Genomic DNA, 18,737 nt, shown 5'->3' with positions numbered 1-18,737 from the left:
ATGATTAAGAATTTATAGAAATGGAAAGTACCAATGTTAGAACCTTGTAAATGTGGATCGAGTAGCACCATTATTATGCAAAATAAAACAACAAATTATACAAAAGAGAGGGGAAGGGAAGAGTAGAAGGAAATAAATAAAAATGTAAAATACGAATCCTTTGAGGTAATAGGGCTAAGGTGATTTTCTTTCTTCTACTCTTATTTATTTCCAGAATATTCTATAGTGAGCAGGTACTATTTTTACAGAGAATCCAATGACAAATGTAATTTTTTAATGGAAATCATATTAATTAAGTGCACATAGTGGAGGAAGATTTTGCTGGAATGATTCTGTCCAGTCTGGCTTTCTTATTTCTTTCTAGAATGTACTTATGCTCCTGCAAGAGGGACAGCTGATGTCATAATTACAACATATTACCACTGACATGATCCAAATTTCTAAAACATGCTTTCATGGTTTTCTACAGCTTCCACAGAACAGAAGTAAAATATCTCAAGAAGTCACAAGAACAGGAAAGATAAACAGAAGCATCAAGTTTTTGACCTTCCAACAAAAGTCATAATTTAAAAGGGTTCATCGCTCTCATTTATGCTTCTTTAGTCTATCTTAGACTTAAAAAAGTAGAATACAGCTACTGGCTTCAGTCATAAACTCGGATACTCAAGTTGTCCATTCACCTGTTAAAAGAGCGAGTGTAGGTAGTAGCAGTGAAAGCTTCAAGCTGTTCCACAACATCCTTTGAACCCTGACCTAAGAGACCAACTCCGATAGTCCGCAGGAAGTTGGGTTTCCAGGACCATTCAGCCTCACTGCTGAGACTGTCAATAGAAGTGCCATTCTCTGATGTAGACAGCTCTGCACTAGGAGCTGGTCTAACAATCACATCACATAGCCTGCCAAACAGGAAAAGGACAGCATTCGGGCACCACTGACCTGGGATAGAAGTGAACTTGAGACTGGGGCTAAAAAGCTCTACTGCTAATCCTCCACCCTAAGTCCTGTAGTCTGTGTATACATCTTAAAGGAAGTTCAGCTTTGTTACCAAAAAAAAAAAAAAAAAAAGCAACTATACAAATCAGCCACAAGATGGCGCAAGCATCATAGTATTACAACATCAGATGCAAAAGACATTCATCATTCAACACACCATGTCCTCATGACTTAGGGAATCTTATCCTGATACATCACTTATTTGTCCCTTTCTTTTTCTACTTACTGAGACTTGGTCAAATACTTTATACAACGTTTGTTTTTTGTTGTTGTTTGTACAAGTTTAGGGGTTTTTGTTTGCTTGATTTTATTTTCTTAAGAAGCAAACAATAATCTTAAACTTGAAAAAATCCTCAACTACATTTTTCCTCCTTTTAGCTGGTTCATTTTCCTGGACATGACCATGCCCTAGCTAACCTCATACCAATACTGAAGGAAGAAATTACAAGAATGGCTTAAATACATGAATTCTAATTTTTACATTGTTTTCAAACATACAAAGAAGCTATTAAATTGATTTTTATGAAAATGTGAAGTTGAGGGTAGGGAGTTGCAAAGGATCATGGAGAGAACATCAGAATGTGTGTTTAAGTTATCTGATTCTGGTCCTTGCTCTAAACAGCAGTGTGACTTTCAGGTAAGACATTTGGTCCCCCTGTTCCTCCATTTCCTCATCTCAAAAATGTGACTGGATTTGAACTTCTCTGGACCTAATATTCCTATTACTCTGACACTGTAAGAATCCAAAATGAATAATATGAGGCTATAAGAGGCCAAAAATCAAGAAAAATGGAATTAGGCAAGTGAACAGAATCATCAGGGGTAGCAACAGTGTAAAAGGGAACATAGCGGTGTCTGCTGATTTCCCTTACCTTCCCACAACTATGACTGCAAATTATAACCCATATTTTAAAATCTTGTAAGTATGTATTTATTCAGCTACAGATTAAATTCTATGATAGGTCATTGTAAAGAGCAGACTATTATTCTTTTTTCATTCTCAGATGTACACAATTATCCACTAAGGATTAATAAACATTAAACTCTACTGAACTTTCATGCCAGTAATGACAGAGTAATTGATACAAGACCAACCCTCCCTCTCTGAACAACTATAACAATGGACAAAATGTGTGAAGCAATCGTTTTAAAAAACTGGACAATAGGCAGTGTAGGACTGAAATCCTGTGAGGAGAGAACACTTGAAATGAACCCTACAATCACCATGGCTCTCAGCCGTAGGCACTGATCAGATTCCAGCACGGGGGGTGGGGCCCAAATGGAGCCTAACATGTCTCTAAGCTTAGGAGGTAGATACTGGAAGTGGGGACTGCTGAGATGGATGAAACAGCAGAGTGATGGAGAGAAGGAGCTCCAGAAATCTATAAAGGGGTCCTGTTAAGTCTTTGGCTGAAAATGAACTTGCGTATGTAGAGGTAAGAGGTGTAACAGAGGACATTTATTGGGGAGCCATGGGTGGAATGGAGATTCTGGAGGTCACCCAAAGCAGGGAGGTACAATTCTGACCAAACAGAGGGTGGAATATTCACTGAACGTTCCAGTCATTCAAATGGAATCCAAGAAAGACAAACCTCAAAAGTCAGGCTACTCTAGACATGTCCTAACAAAGTTAACAATAAGCCTTGAAAGGATCTGTTAGTAAATTATCTGCTTGTCCAAATAAAGGTCAACATTCTCTAAAACAGGCACTGTCAACAGAGGTGACTTGCCCAGAGGCAAGAACTGGTTCTTGGGAGGATGAAGAATCTTAAATATTACAAAGATGCATGGCCCTCCAAAGGGCCACAGAACAAGAACAGATGTACAGACACACAGTATATTCATGGTACTAAAATTTCCTGGGGAAGAGAGGAGCAATTAGGAAAAAAAAAGTCTAAAAAAGTTCCTTAGTGGAGTGCCAATGAAAAAAAGATTGAGATGCACTACTCCAAAGGAAACCAACAAATTCTAGGCTTTTAACAATTCAGCAGGCAATAGAACTCTAGGATTTTGTGGAACAGCGTGACATATTCAGATCAGCGTGCTAGAAAGGTATTTCCAGAGTGGAGTGGAGGGTGGTTTAGGATGGGAGAAGAATGGAAGGAGGCAAGGCTACTACAATCATCCAGACTGAGAAACATGAAGGCTTCCAGTAGTGCAGATGAAAGCAGGAGCTATTTAAGTGACAGGATTGTTAACTCTCAGTGACCAACTGGATGCACAAGAGGATGAAGAGGGAAAAATTAAAACATCACTCTGAAGTGACTAGTACTTGTCAAGTTTAAGTGTTTGTGTTTAAAGGGCTCTGGGGTAGCAGTGCCCAGTAAGTAGTAAGAAATACGAATTTAGAGCTGTAGGGAGTTCTGAGTGAGAAATGCAAGAGAATTATCGCTGTGGTATTGAAGCCGCAGGGGCGGCTGAGAACACGAGGAGCAGGACAGTGGGGTAAGTGGAGGAGTCCGAAGAAACCAGGCATCTGAGGGACAGGCAGAGAGGAGGAAGAGGGGCCAAGAAAAGAAAGCAAGCAGACAATGGGGTTGAAGAAAAAAGTACTGAGTTGTCCTCTACCTTTCCCCATTGGCATAGATGTTCCCCCAAAGTCTTAATATTACAAAGGGAATAAGAGAACTTCTTCATTTGCAATAAACATTGCAATTGAAGGACCAACTGAAGATTGAAGGACCAATCTCTACTATTTTTTCCTGGGATTCAATACTTTGAGGTATGGTATATGATTATAAGAAATTATCAAATGTCTTTAAGAAGATATTCTTCATTCCATTAAAAGACAACAGACTTATATATAAAAAGACAATAAGAATCAAAAGAGAATTACATAAATATTTCCTACATTCTACTCGAATGCCTCACGTGATAAGGTAAGGTAAAGTGGACAAAGCTGTGAAACAAGAAGCAAAGGACCACTCACTGCTCAACGCTCTACAATTGCTTCTCATCAAGCGAGAGTAGAGGCCAAGGTCTTCACCATGCCTGCAATGCCCTTAGAGGTCTTTCCTCTGCCCCCGCTTCTGTAACCACAGGCACCCCTCTGTCCCACTTGGGCACAGAGAACAAACACCCTAGCAAAATGGGCACAGAGAACACCCTAGCAAACAGCCACACCGCCCTGCTGGTCACTGTCTGTCCATTTACTCATCTTCTTTATAGCATTTATCACTACCTGAAATTAAGATAGATGTATTCACTTGTTTCTTGTCTTCCCCATTAGAATATAAATTCCACGAGAGCAAGAACTTTCTCTCTCTTAGTCACGGCTCTTTTCCAGCACCTAGGACACTGCCTGATACATTACAGGGCTCAAGAAGGACTTGTTGAATGAAATCCATAATCAAGCTGGACCTCTTGGTTCTATCACATGTAAAATGGGGATAGTAATCCGCATCTGCTCTGTCTACCCTTCCTACAGTGAAACGAACAATGCGTGTTAAAGCACTTTATAAACTGTGAGTCCCGTACAACAGAAGGTGGTGGTGGTGGTGAAGGACGTTTCCTGACACAGCAGAAGAGAGCTGCGGCAGCAAATAGGTGAACACATGAATTTTTTAATGAAAACCTGGAGACTAATGTTTAGCTCCTAGCTGCTGCTTCCATTTTTCTTTATAATAGAAAATATATCTGAGAAATGCTTATCCAAATACATGATACCTAAAGGACTCTATTCTTCAGGAATGTAATTCTTTTTTTTTTTTGGCGGTACGCGGGCCTCTCACTGTTGTGGCCTCTCCCGTTGCGGAGCACAGGCTCTGGACGCGCAGGCTCAGCGGCCATGGCTCACGGGCCCAGCTGCTCCGCAGCATGTGGGATCTTCCCGGACCGGGGCACGAACCCATGTCCCCTGCATTGGCAGGTGGACTCTCAACCACTGTGCCACCAGGGAAGCCCTAAATGTATCTTTTTAAGACTCTAGTAATAAAGGCTATGAAGCCTATCCCAGAAAAAATTACACATAGAAACACACATCTAAAAATACTGATATAATTTCAGGACATTCACGAGCCCCTGAAGTCCATCCATGAACACTGCAGTTTAAAGACTTCAAACTCTGAAAAGGCCCAAAATTGGATTTCAAAATCCTAATAAATGCTAAATACCAATAAATACTATCTAAACTCAAAAAACCACATGATTTGGATCTATTTTGTGAGTCAGGAATCCAACGTACCTTCAAGTCCATCATTAGCCAGCTCTACAAGCATTTTTAGATCCCCAAGTCTTTGGCACAAGCTCCCAAAGACGATGCACTTAATGCTGACTGAGGCGTGTGGGGGCAACAATAAAAACGACATGAAAACCAGTGTGAAGACCGGTAAGTACAACAAAGGGTGCAATCTGACTCACAAAATCTGTCTCAAGTTTTCCCATTTCTTGCTTGTAGCTTCTCATCCTGTTGCTGTACATTCCTCGACTTTGGGGTGGTATCTCTCGGACTTCCAAATCCATCTGTTCCAACTGGAAGGGTGAGAGAAAAACATGACTTAAACCATATGCTTATTCTTCATGTGACTAGACATTTCGAGCGGAAAGGATTTAATTCCAATTCCTCAGTTTACAACTTGAGGAATCAGACCCAGGGAGCTAACTGCCTGTGGTCAGTTGAACACTGGGACTATTTTTGTGCTCCATGTTTGTTAAGGTCAACAAATAGGTACTGAGTGCTTGCCAAGGGACATATAGAGTGCCAAAGTGTTTACTCTGTCAAGCATTTTTTAAAACTATGTGCATTAAGCCAAACATCCTCAATGATAATGATCTGACTATCCGTGGAGTATCCTATCATTCCACCCAACCGGGTCTGGTCTTCTGACCCCAAACCACCAGAACTATGCCAAGATAAACCAAACCGTTATTTCTACAATTATCCTATGAAATGTCAGCCCAGTCTTAGTCATTTGGTGAAAATTCTCCTGGAAAGTCTTTTCTGATTAGGAAAATCCCATGGCAACCAATATGGGATCTTGACCTCCAGCCTTATACTTTTTAATCATGTTGATATGGAGTTAAATGGATACAGTAACGTAGAATTACACAAAGCTCACTGAAATCAGAGCAGGGCACTTTATAACAACCTGTCGTGATGTAACACTTTGCAAACAACACATGAGCATTTAACGGGAGGCAATACAGAAATAGTATGATGGTTAAGAACACAGGCTTTCAAGTCAGACGCCTGCGTTCACAGTTCACATCACAGGCTACACTGCTTACTAGTCATGCAACCTTGGACAGGCTTCTTAACTTCTCTGGGTCTTACTCTTTCCATTTCTAAAAACAGTACGTCTTTTGTAGGGCAGTTATGAAGATTAAACAGGGTAATTCCTATAATGTGCTTAAGACAGTGTCTTACTTGGTAAACACTAGGTTAATGTGAATAATAGGAGTGATGATTACTGATGATGAAGAAATACAGCAAGCATGATACAAGGAGTCAGCTGTAGTGTATACTTGGCATTAAAAAACAAAAACCAACAACTACAAATTGGCTCAGGCCATGTCTAATCAACTCACAACCGAAAATTTTGTCAGATATTTTGCCTTTTAAAGCAAATAATCCTAATAAATTATTTCCATGAACACTATACACTTGGCACTAATAAAACTCTTACTTGTCCAGTGTCAGGGTCTGAATAACAACAGTAGAACTCAGATAAACCAAAACACCATGTTTCAATTCACAGGCCTTAATTTTTATTAAAAAAAAAAAAAAGATTGTTTTAATTACCCTTGATTTATGCAGTAACCATTTAAATTATTGACATGTCTCAACGTAAATGTGAAGCACCAATAAGTTAGTTACTCAGCAAGGCAATTACTTAGAGCACTTCTCTGAGATCGTCATTATGTACTTAGTTCTAATAAGGTTGAGCAGGATCATCCAGACAAATGACTGCAAAGTACGTGTAAGAGAAAATCTGAGCGTTAACTGCATTTTTGTTTCAGGCGTTTTACAAGGACACTTAAAACTAACCAAAAGTAGGTAAGAAAGAAAAAAAGGAAACACACAACAAGCACTTTAAATGAAACCAGAAATAAGGCTAATATGCACTAGTTTCATGTTGTCACAACATTCATGTGGCCAATGTCAAGTGGAAGACATGGTAGTTATGAGACATGCAGTGTCCAAGAGATTAATGCAAACTGTTCAGCAGAAATACAACTCCTCCTAATAAGTAAAATCATAATGAAGTTCTTCTCCCAGCATCCTCATCAAAAGGACAGTATATAATGATCAGTATCCTTAATAAGGATGTCCTCAGAATTAAGTAAATTATCTGCCTGATCATTTTAAACAAACAGAAACATATCGAAGACAAAACTCTACGTTAGTAACAAATGGAGATGACCATGTAAGCTCCATGGGGGTATAACTCAGTTTTTCTTGGTACAGTGACATCTGGCTTATCAGGAAACCAGCTTTCTAACATCACCAAGTAAATCAACCGTCTCCAAAAGAAGGCAAACCAATGAACCAAAACACAGGTTTTGATGGCAAACAAAACAAAACAAAAACAAAAACACCCGCTACTGAGAACTCAACAAGATAAGAAGTTAACTCAAGATCCAAAGAATTGATCTGTTGTATCACTTATGGTAAAGCCTGCCAACCTGAAGGAAGAAGCGTCCCCGTTGGCAGCTATGGTATATAAAAGGCCAGTCTTTTCACGTGAAGGCCAGGAAGCATGAGAGAAACAGCTGACTATAAAAAGGAGAGAAAGGAAACAGAAAAGTATTTGGGATAAAAAAAAAAAAAAAAAAAGAAAACTTCCAAAAGAGAGGCAAACATGAGAAGCTGAGGAGTTAGAACAAAGCTGCCCCTGCAGAGATAGTGAGATGAGAAGTAGATCTTACAGGGTGAGGAGAGCGTAGGCGTTCCGACAGCTAGAAAAGAAGCAGAGACAGGCAAGATGGAGCATCAGCTCTGCAACTCACCTCCTTCGCATTCACAGACACGAAGGAAAGGTCTGTGGCGTGATGGGAGGCTACAGCTGCCTATTCCTCAGACCCTGCAAAGCAGCAGCCCCCCGTGTATGGTCCCGTTAACAAATGTTACTCAGGCAAATAAGCCTGGGAAGTGCTGCCCCTTAGGGTCCCTTCCTAGAGACTTGTCGTGCCTCGTAGCCTACTTTAGGGTCTAAGAAGGTTCTCTAGAAAAATAATAACCAAAAAAAGACCCAGAATTGGAGAATTCTGTTTAAGCTACAGTTTCCCGAACTTGTTTGAACAGGCAACACCAGTTAACAGAAACACGCTTTGGGAAACTGTTGTAAGTTTATCAGTTAGAACACCAAGTAGTACCCTTCAGTATTTAGAAAAGCAACACGCTCATTTAGGACCACAATGCAGTAACAAATTGAATCATACTTGCAATACCTGGCTTTGAAACCAAAAATTAGGACACAATATATTTTAATACTTTTTGCTCCTTGATTTGAGAAGCTAGCTAGAGCTCTGGGTTTAGCATGTCTAAGTACAAATCCTTACCTCACCACTCACTGGGTGTGGGACTTCAGATAAGTTACTCAATCCTCCTAAGCCTCAGTTTCCCCATCTACAAAATGGGGGTAATGACACTCCTCTGTGGGTCTCTCACGCTTCTACATGTCTTGCTGGGCATGCCAAGAATGCAAGGTCCTGACCACTGATTCCCAGGCAGGGAATAATGTTGGGGTAAGAAACAATGTGTCCCTCGGGGCAAAGAGCAGGCTTACTTACAGGCTGTTATAAAGCAGTATGTTCCCCAGGCTCCATGTTCCTGTCCTATAAGATAATCTGCTGTATGTGTAGGCATTCTTCTAGGCAAACATGCATCAGCCCTGTGGGAACTGGGCCTCAGGGAACTGACGCAAGCCTGCTGCAACTTTGGCGGCTGCTTTTGCTGTGACTAATAAAAGCCTTTGGTCTCTGACCTAGGAATCTCATGTCTTCTATCAGCATCCATGAGATTGTGGCAGGCTCACTTACTGGTGAGCAAGCAGGGGAAAATCTCGATCCTTAACAATTTTTACAAATAGGTACAAATAGTACCTATCTCACAGGCTGTTGGTGAAAATTAAATATTAAAAAGCAAGTAATACGCTTAACCCAGTGTCTAGTACCCAGGATGCCTTTAACAAGTGTTAGCTATTTATAACCATTACGAAAAGTATTATGAAGGAATAAAAATTCGAGGTGGACATTTAATGAATCACCTTTACTAAGAAGAATAAAATCCCAAGAAGTGATTAGATTCTCTTCCATCTAAAAACTGATGAATTCTGAATCATGAACTGCTAATCAGTAATGCTTCACATTTCTACAATGAATAAAAGAGACTTAGAGGAAGGCATCAGATTAAACGGCTCTGGGTGTGTTTTAAATATGTTACCAAGTCTACACATACCAGTTCTTTTGCTTCTTCGAGCTGTTTCTCCACATTTGCAACCACCTGCTTCTTCTCATCTGAAACAAATAATAACATCAAGGAATTGCTAAGGATACAGATAAATTTAATATTTAAAAACTTCTATTTTTATGTACCTTTTTTCCTTTCTGGTCAGAGTAGAGAATTACCATTATCAGTCAAACGGCCATATCATTCTTTAGTGGGTTAGGGACTACTATAAGCCACTGATTCTAGGCTATCTGGAAATACATAATCCTATGGAGCACTGAATTAAGAGATGCCATAACATTTTTAAGAGAAACCAAAAATTATTTTGGCCTTTAGAAGAGACTGTGTCAACAATAGCAGATTTAGTGGTGGCATGAGGAATCTGCAAAGGCATGACTTTAATAAATTGGGAATAGTGGATTTATGAACACAATTTAAAAGTCACATATAACAACAATTCCTAAAACTGGACAAGTTCTTACAATCCTTTAAAAAAAATTATGCTTTCATTAAGAGTTGAGTGTAATGGAAGAAATATTTGAAGTCAGAAGTACTGATTCTAACCCCAAAGCCATTACCTCATGGTTATGGGATCCTGGGTAAGAAAGAGTTTTTACTGAGACTCAGTCTAAACTGTCTAAAATGGAAATTTAAAGCATCTACTGGATTCTTTTTAGCTCAAATAAGCTGATGCAAGAGAATTTACTTTTAATTTGTGAAGTGCTAAGTGTCTGTATGTGATTTTTTTCAAACTCAACCACAATCAAGTTATAACTCAACTATAATTCCTCATTCTGGGAGAGACAAAGGCAGATACTTTCAGAAAAATTTTCCCTACTCCCATTCCAAATCAATCAGCCCATTTATTTAGAAATGGCACCTGAGTTTTGTGCTAACCTAATTTATTGACCATTTATATTTTTGTCTACCTAACACCGTTCTCTTCTCAGGCAATAAGCCTCGCTCTTTTGAGGCTCTCCTCTTCACCAAGTAGGTCAATAGGAGATACTATGTTCTTCTATGACCCTGCCTCTCTGGTCACAGTGACTTGCCAAAGGATGGTCTTCTCTTTCCAGCTGGACTAATACTAGTAGCTCAATCCCTCTGGCTACATTGGTCTGGGGGGTGAGGGTGGGATGCGTATAGGATCCAATCAGACTAATCAAAGTCCTGTAGTAACAGGAAAGTCTTTTCCTCTCTCTTGGTAGAGTTATGACAATGTGAGTCTAGAAGCTGTTGGCATCCATTGCTCTAGCTACAAGGAGCAAGCCAATTTCCAGTGGTTGAGAATGAAAGCCTACATTTACAAAGAAGCAAAGCTGATAGATAGATAGATAGATAGATAGATAGATAGATAGATAGATAGATAGAAAGACAGATAAAGATGAAACAGATTTTGTTAGTTAGCTTCTTGTTCCAGATAACTCTGGAACAGGTTTTACTTGACTTTATCGTGGTTTGGTTTTTTGAAACAACACATTTCTTTTTCTTTATTTAAGTTGGCTTTCTGTGACTTGAAACCCAATGACTAATACAACAGACTAGAAAAGTCAGGAAGCTTGAATGGGTACAATACCTAGCAGCTGACTAACTTTTCATAAGGATAGTTAATACCAAGTGGGAAATCTTTAATAGAAGTTATTATTTTACTAGAATAATAACTAGGTTCTGATAACCTCAACTCCTTCCCTTTGATCACCACCCCCCCAAAAACTAGCGGGTAGCTATCACAGAAAGTGTTTTGTGTGTACTCTAAGAATTTCTCCCTAAGAAAAGTGCACATTTAGAATTAAAATTCAGCTTGATTTTCCCTCTTTGAGAAAGTTAAGCCTACATACGGCCAGATTAAAAATTTAGTATACGACCCCAAATTTATATGCTTCTGGTACATGTCAATCCATCTAACATCTCCACAAATTATAGTAGAACCACACTGTATTTTTGCAATAGTGCAGAATATGAAACAAGACAAGCCTATCCTGGACCAAACCTTTACCACTAACCCTGATATATTTCCAGGACTCCAGATCTTTAATCCCTATGCATCTGCCCATCTCCACTGTGACTACCTGGCAAACTGCTATTCAAAACTCTCTTCAGAAATCACTACCTCTTTGAAGCTTTTTCTAACCCAACAGAAGAATTAACTATTCACTCTTGCAGAAAACCCCTAGAACCCTTACCTAATCCTCATGATTTATCTCTCACACTTACAGGTCTGATTTATCTTCTACCTTGGAGGCCCTGGGAAGACAGGAACCATGTCTTAGTCCTAAAATTTAGCACTGAGCCTGGCACATAATCAGTTCTCGAAAACTGATGGTAAACTGAATAAATAGTGTAGTCAGTGCAAGACTTTACAAAAGAAGCTATGCCACCAACCACCCTGGTTTCCCTTTTTCCCTACCTGACCCCTTCCCCCACTTAATCTTTCTAAAATGTGGCTCTGATTGGATCACTTGAGCCTAACAGTCAAGGCCCTCCACATTTCAGACCCAAGCAACCTTTCCAACTTTATTTCCAACTACTAGCTCTCTCGTATGTGCTCTGCATACTAACCAGACAGACTATCCTTTACTACCCAAGCACATCTACCCCCCTCCCCCCAACTCTAAGCCGTTGTTCAAGCTACCATTTAGGTTCTTTGGTTGAATGGAACAGAACTGATTCTGGCTAACCTAAGCCAAAAAGGGAATTTATTAGAGTAATTCAGGGTGGATCACAGAATCAATGGAAAAGATGAGTTCCCAAGCTCAGGGAAGACAGTACCCAGGGTGGCTCAGGAAACCAAGGGAGCAGGAAGTCACCGACAGTCTCTGCAGAAGGAGAGTTAAAATTCCAATTCCTGGCAAAAATTCACTGAATGTCCTCGCTTGGGTAAAGCGTTCACCTCTTGACCTGGACAGGGCATGGCAGCCTGTCAGTTCCACCAAGACTGGGTTTAGGGAGTTCCTCAACGGAAAATTGAGGAGCTGCTCTCATAAGATAGAATGGGGGATTCGGGGCCTCCCGAAACAACAGAAACCCATTGCTTGCAACTCTTACACTCTTTCCCTGTTTTTGTCGGCTAAATCTCGCCATCCTTCCAGGTGACCTCCTGGAACATGATCTTATCTCCTTTGAATTCCTAGACCTGTGTCCTCTGCCCTAGCATCCCTGATGATCATTAGAAATTGGTTCCTGTAGTTTTTCCCTTCAGCCTCATTTCCAGCTCCTTGAAGGCAGGGACCACTCTTGACACGTTTGTCATAATTTTGTATTTAGCATAGAGAGCTGTACACAGTAGGTGCTCACTAAGTGTTTACTGAATGAATCAATCAGTCTTAGCATTCAGCAACACATTTGTTATTCACAGAGAAACAGAAAAAGAAAAATTGTATCAGTGAGGACTGGGGCAAATCTTCCCACTTAGGATGGCAAGTTTCCCTTTATGAATAAAATAATGTTAAAACAAAGCCATTCTAGAATGATCCTTGTGATAAAGGACTAGAGTTGGGGATTCCGTGGAGAAATGGCTGGTGATTCTAGGACTGGTGTAGGAAAAATACAAGATGATTCTACAGTACCTTATAATATCAGAAAGTATGAAAGTGTTAAAAAGGGGGAAAAAAGCCCCACAATGATGGGAGTATAGCAAAAGGACACAAAAGCCAGCTGGAAGGGCTTCCAATGGTCAAAGCTGGCATAATCTGAGCAACAAAATAAAGTGGTATTAGAATATAACATGAAGTATTTAATAAACGAGTCCATGGATATAAATGACTGAATTAATAAGTGGAGGAGAATAGACAAATCTTTCCTGTATAGAAGAATTCCAAATAATTTACCTAAATACTCAGCCTTCAAGGAGGTGGGGCACGACTCCCTACTCCTTAAGTGTCGGCTGTGCCTATGGTTTCCTTCCAAACAGTATGGAGAGGAGGAAAAGAGTAACTTTATAGTGGAGAAACCTGACAAATAAAACCTCAGCCAGGTGATCAAAGTTAACGTCAGGAGTGCTAAGTTACCTTACAGTGTGTACTCCTGATGTGATGTGATGTGATGAAAATGGTGCTTAACCTCTGTGGTCCTCCTCCTCTCACAAACCTATAACCCGAGTCTGATGATGAGAAAAACATCAGGCCAATTCCAACTGAGGAGCATTCCATAAAATATCTGATCAGTACTCCTCTAAACTGTAAAGTCATCAAAAATAAGGAAAGAGCTGTGAAACTGTCACAACTAAGAGGAACCTGAGGAGCCATGACTACTAAATGTTCCGTAATACCCTGAATTGGGTCCTAGAATAGTAAAAGGACATTAGGTAAAAAACTAAGGAAATTTGAATAAAGTATGGACTTCAGTTAATAATAAGTATCAATATGGGTTCACTGGCTGCAACAAATGTATCATATTAATGTAAGATGTTAACAATAGAGGAAACTGGGCATGGAGTATATAGGGATTCTCTGTATTATCTTTGTGATTTTCCTGTAAATCTAAACCTGTTCTAAAATTAAAAGTTGTTTTTTTTTAATCAATGAAGTTATTACTTAGGTTATCTAAGTTGTTTAAGGGAGAGAGGATCCTCTGGGATTAGAGTGTGGGTATGTGTGCGTGTGTGTATATGCCTAAGTCAAGTCCTACCCACTCTACTTCAACTCACTCTGTACCTGAGTTCCTGAATTAGGTCTGGAACCATCTCTTCAACTCTAATTTTATAGAACAATAGAAATGTAATGCATGAGAGTCACATAATGTAATTTAAAATTTTCTAGTAGCCACATTTCAAAAAGTAAAAAGGAACAAGAGAAATTCATTTTAATATATACATTTTTTTAGTTTTAATAATATTTAACTCAATATATCCAAAACACTATCATTTCACTATGTGGCAACAGCCGCATTTCAAGCACTCAGTAGCTACACATCAACATTACAGCTCCAGAGCCACATACGTTTTAAGCAAACCACAGCATTCATAAATAAAAGCAGATTTTTCTGAATCCTCTGACTACAACCACTCTGCAAAGGCAAGAGAGAATCATGGAACAATGCTATGGCTTCTTCCATACATGGCCATGTCTAGATGGTGTCCAAAAGCCTACAGGGCTTGGCACAACCAATCAGTTAGACTGAAGCATTTCCTTCCAGAAAGGACACCTGTCTTGCCCCACCACTTCCAGTTCTCTCCCTGACTCTCTCTTTGATATCCTGAGTTCAAAGCCCCATTCCACATGCACATCCCCAAGTCCCTAATCACTCATCTCCCTGCAAATGTAGATGTTCATCAAGAGAGATTCACCCAACTCTAGTCTAGCACAGAAAGGAAGCAAAATTGAGGTCCAAGGTTCCTTTAAGAGTTCAACTAACATCACAAAGTCTGAGAAGCTGGGTCCTGACTAACCCTACAGCTGTTGTCTTCACCAGCAGCAGTATCACTAGTGGCTAATTTATCATGTACTTTCTCTGGGGAGAAAAAAAAGTGTGATAGGGTGTTATATGCTTTGTTTCATTTGATTTTTACAACACTGTAAGGTTGAAACTATTATCCCCTACCCCCGATTTTCCAGGTAGAGGAGACAGGCTTAGAGAGGTTAGGCAACTTGCTCAAGACTGCACATCTAGTAAGCAGCAGAGCTGGGATTCTAAACAGATCTGATGCCATGTGTGAACTGTAATCAATTTGCCATAATGCCTTTCTTGGTACTTCTGACTATATCTACAAAATGATAGGCTTCACAACAGACCATTTATCTCTCTGTTCATGGTGAGGTAAGCAACTAATTGCAAAGGAACATTTTGTTTAAGATCCTTCAGGAAGCCTGCCTGAGTAACAGAACCTCTGCCCCTATGAAGTATCCCCCCACTTAGGATTCATTATCAGAGGAAAAGGAGTGTCACAATTAGTATTAGCAATGGTTTCCACTCATCCATTGTCCTGACTTTACCACAGAATACTAATCATTAAAATCAAAGTTTGAATACAGTGCCATACAGTGCCATAAGAATATAAGAAGGGACTGATCTCATTAGTCCAATTACTAAAACTACGTAAAATTCAAACACTTTAGTCTAACAGGCAAGTTTTTTTTATTGTTTAAAATGTATCACAGAATAATCGAATTTCTTTTCTAAAATCAAGTTTTAAAATTTCAATCTTTTCTATTCTCTTTGGAAGTAACACTTTAATACACTGTACATGCACAGCAGAGGTAGCACATTGTATATTGCACACACTTAGTTGCAATTAATCCTACCTACTCCACTTCCATTTCAGTAAGTTAATATTTGGGGGAACAAACTGCTTTGGCTGAAAATTTTGCTCCAATTTTTTTTTTTTTTTTTGCTCCAATTTTTAACCTTCTTAACTCAGGTAAATTCTGGGTCAACTACCAAAGATGCCAGGAAGAGATTATAATTACTTTTATTCATACTGGTTTTTGCCATGGTTGTACATATTAATTTGTCAGTCCACAGATATACATCTGAAATTCATAACTACACAGATATATTTTTCATCTTTCTCTATTTATCAACTAGACACGTTATAAAATGAGCAAGTACAAGTAATTATTAAGAGGGAAACCACAGCATTTTCAAGAATTACTAGCATTTAATTATTCAAGTCAGTAAGCATTTTTCCAGTGCCAGTTATACAGTCTCCTCTCAATTCTCATGTAGCTGCTGTGTTTGGGCATTACATTATACTGTACCTACAAGAGAACCAAGACTTTTATTTTTAAGGTACTTAATTCAAAGGTTTCCTTCTATGTGGTAAGAATGGTTACATTAAAATATAAAGGTAAGAAAAAAAATCGATTGTAACAAATCTGTTTTCTTGGAATTGGCTGTTACAACTTTGCACCCAGGAATGATTTTGGTACTTTATAGAATAGCTTCCCAGTACAAAACCTATTAACCCAAACAAAAAAATGTTTCCTCAGCTAAAACTATCACAATTAAAAATGAGCAAAAATCCCACGGAAACCACAAATCCTGATATTCTGAGGCTCTGGGACTGAAGTCAAAGGAAGTAGTCTCCAATAACAATGACAACAAAAATCAAGATGATATTGGGCAGTGGAGGAAAGCAGAACTGAAGAGATGAGGCGAGGTGATGTATCATGAAGTGATGAGGCCATCAGCCAATTCGCCACAAAAATCTCCAAGGCAGTGGTATATGCTACCTTGGTTGTCTCCCCTTGTTCCCTCACTTGGACTCATACACCTCTTTAAGACACCATCCTCCACCTCCTCCAGAACTAACTGGGACTTCAGGAGATGAGTGGGGTGTAAATTCAGAGATCCTGGCTTGAAGCAAATGTCCCTATTAATAGAAAATAGGTGGGGGTAAGAAAAACAAAGAGGGGACTTCCCTGGTGGCGCAGTGGTTAAGAATCTGCCTGCCAATGCAGGGGACACGGGTTCGATCCCTGGTCCGGGAAGATCCCACATGCTGTGGAGCAACTAAGCCCGTGCGCCACAGCTACTGAGCCCACGTGCCACAACTACTGAAGCTCACGTGCCTAGAGCCAGTGCTCCGCAATGAGAAACCAGCGTACCGCAATGAAGAGCAGCCCCCGCTCACCGCAACTAGAGAAAGCCCGCGTGCAGCAACGAAGACCCAACGGAGCCATAACTAACTAACTAAATAAATAAATTTATATATTAAAAAAAAGAAAAAGAAAGGAAGAAAATTATTTACAAACACAAAAGTTTGGGGGGAGGTAGGGAAAGGGAAAGAGGAATGACAACTTCGGTCCAGGAGAAATTACTGCTGGCATCAAGGATTGACTAACAGGGTGGAGCAAGGAAGTTGCCCACCAGTTCACAGATCAACGAGCACTCCTTTTGCTATACTTTACACCATAGAGCGAAGGTGGATGGTTCAATTTCACTAACAAAACTGAGCACCAAAGCCACAATCTTTTCTGCAAGTAAATACTCAAATTAAATCTGTATTGAGAGAAAAATAAATCCTAAAACAATGTCCTACAGACAAAAATCACAAGACATCATATTTATGTATCTGTTCATTCACTTAAAACATTTTCCTGAGCCCGTTCTAAGTAAATGCCAAGGAAATCAAACACAGCTCCCACCTTCACATAACTGACAGCCCAGTATCGAAAATGAGTTGTGCTAAAACACAAAAACAAAACTCTTCTGGATGAAAATTGTGGAATTTTAAAAGTGAGAAAAATTATCCTGTACCAAGTTTTACACAACACTGGGTTATGGATCCCCAGGAAGGATAAAAATAATAAATGGGGATGGGGGTATGAAAGATACTAATGATTACAGCAGCTAACACCAAGAAAGGGCTTTACATATGTTAAGTCATTTAATCTTCACAAAAACCCTATGAGAGACGCACAATTCTCTCCATTTTACCAAGAAGGAAAGTTGAGAGAGATTAAGAAACTTGCCTAAATACAACAACTTCTAAGTGGCAGAGCAGGGATTTGAATCCGGCTACTATGGCTCTTAACACTGCTTTGCTGCCTATAATAATAACATCATTACTAACAAGACAATGTTACTGTATGATGCACACTCATGATCTGGGTACGTTCACTGATTTTCTTTGGATACTCTCACATCTCTATATTTCACAAACAAACAAAACCCAGCCAAAACTAAGACTCAGAGTAACGTTCCCAAGGTTATACGAGTCACAAGGCAGCGGAGTCCAGATTAGAGCCCAGATGGCTCAGAAGCCAAAGGCTCTTTACACTGCACCCCACAACTCAGCTTGGATTCTCCCCTTACCCTCAACCAACCTCAAGCATCCCTCTGGGAGGCCCCAACACCACCTGCCTCCAGGTTCCCTCCTCAGAGACACATTTATTCAGGTGTCGTTCCATTGCCCACTGCCCAAGCCTCCCGGCTCTCCGGGCAGGGCTCTTACCAGGCGGGAGTCGGGGGACCCTCGCAATCTTATTGGTGATCTCTGCAGTGAGCACCGCGAAGTCCTGCTCGTAGCCTTCGAAGTCGGACGACATGGCGGCTCCGGAATGGCCGGCCCGGGCCGGAGCCTAGGTCAGGGCTGGGGCTACGCGGGGCAGGAAAAGACGGTGTAGGAACGCGGGAAGCTCCCTAGAGAGCGGAGCGGAGAAGCCGGGGTAGCTCCCAGCCAGGCCGCTTCCTGGTTGTTCTTCGCGATCTTGGTCCTCCGGAAGTTGGGCTGGGTGCGCTTTATATTTTCCGTTCGGGCTTCAAGATTAAGAAATTCGCTAAGGAAAAGCCCTTCAGTTAGTGCCCCCAAAAGCTTAAAAAATATGCGGGTTCTCGTGAATCACCGAAAGCATTTTTTTGCCCCTCCACGTTTTGGAAAGCGGCTCCGGCTCCCCAAGCTACAAGTCAGAAGGGC

At 40.2% G+C, this 18,737-nt stretch overlaps 1 protein-coding gene across 7 annotated transcripts in view; it reads right to left on the bottom strand.

Moving 5' to 3' along the window:
* The window catches only part of VTI1A (vesicle transport through interaction with t-SNAREs 1A), a 357,353-nt gene extending 338,831 nt beyond the window's left edge, over positions 1-18,522 (bottom strand). For 5 of the 7 annotated variants that reach the window (XR_003790572.1, XM_029201287.1, XM_029201289.1 and 2 more), the window contains exons 1-3: positions 18,276-18,508; positions 9,392-9,450; positions 5,353-5,463 (exon numbers count right to left, since the gene is read on the bottom strand). Coding sequence is in view for 6 of the 7 variants with exons in the window: in XM_029201287.1 (XP_029057120.1) it covers positions 5,353-5,463; positions 9,392-9,450; positions 18,276-18,369 (264 nt within the window). In the remaining variant the exon portion in view is untranslated. Of the gene's footprint in view, positions 1-5,352; positions 5,464-9,391; positions 9,451-18,275 lie in introns of all 7 variants that reach the window. The other 2 variants (XM_029201291.1, XM_029201292.1) reach the window with 2 other exon arrangements.
* Between the last annotated feature and the right edge of the window lie 215 nt (positions 18,523-18,737).

Source organism: Monodon monoceros, unplaced genomic scaffold, assembly GCF_005190385.1.
Source record: "Monodon monoceros isolate NGI ecotype Baffin Bay Population unplaced genomic scaffold, NGI_Narwhal_1 Super_Scaffold_4, whole genome shotgun sequence".
In the NCBI taxonomy this organism is placed as follows: Eukaryota; Metazoa; Chordata; class Mammalia; order Artiodactyla; family Monodontidae; genus Monodon; species Monodon monoceros.
This window is presented reverse-complemented; position numbering and strand designations above follow the sequence as displayed.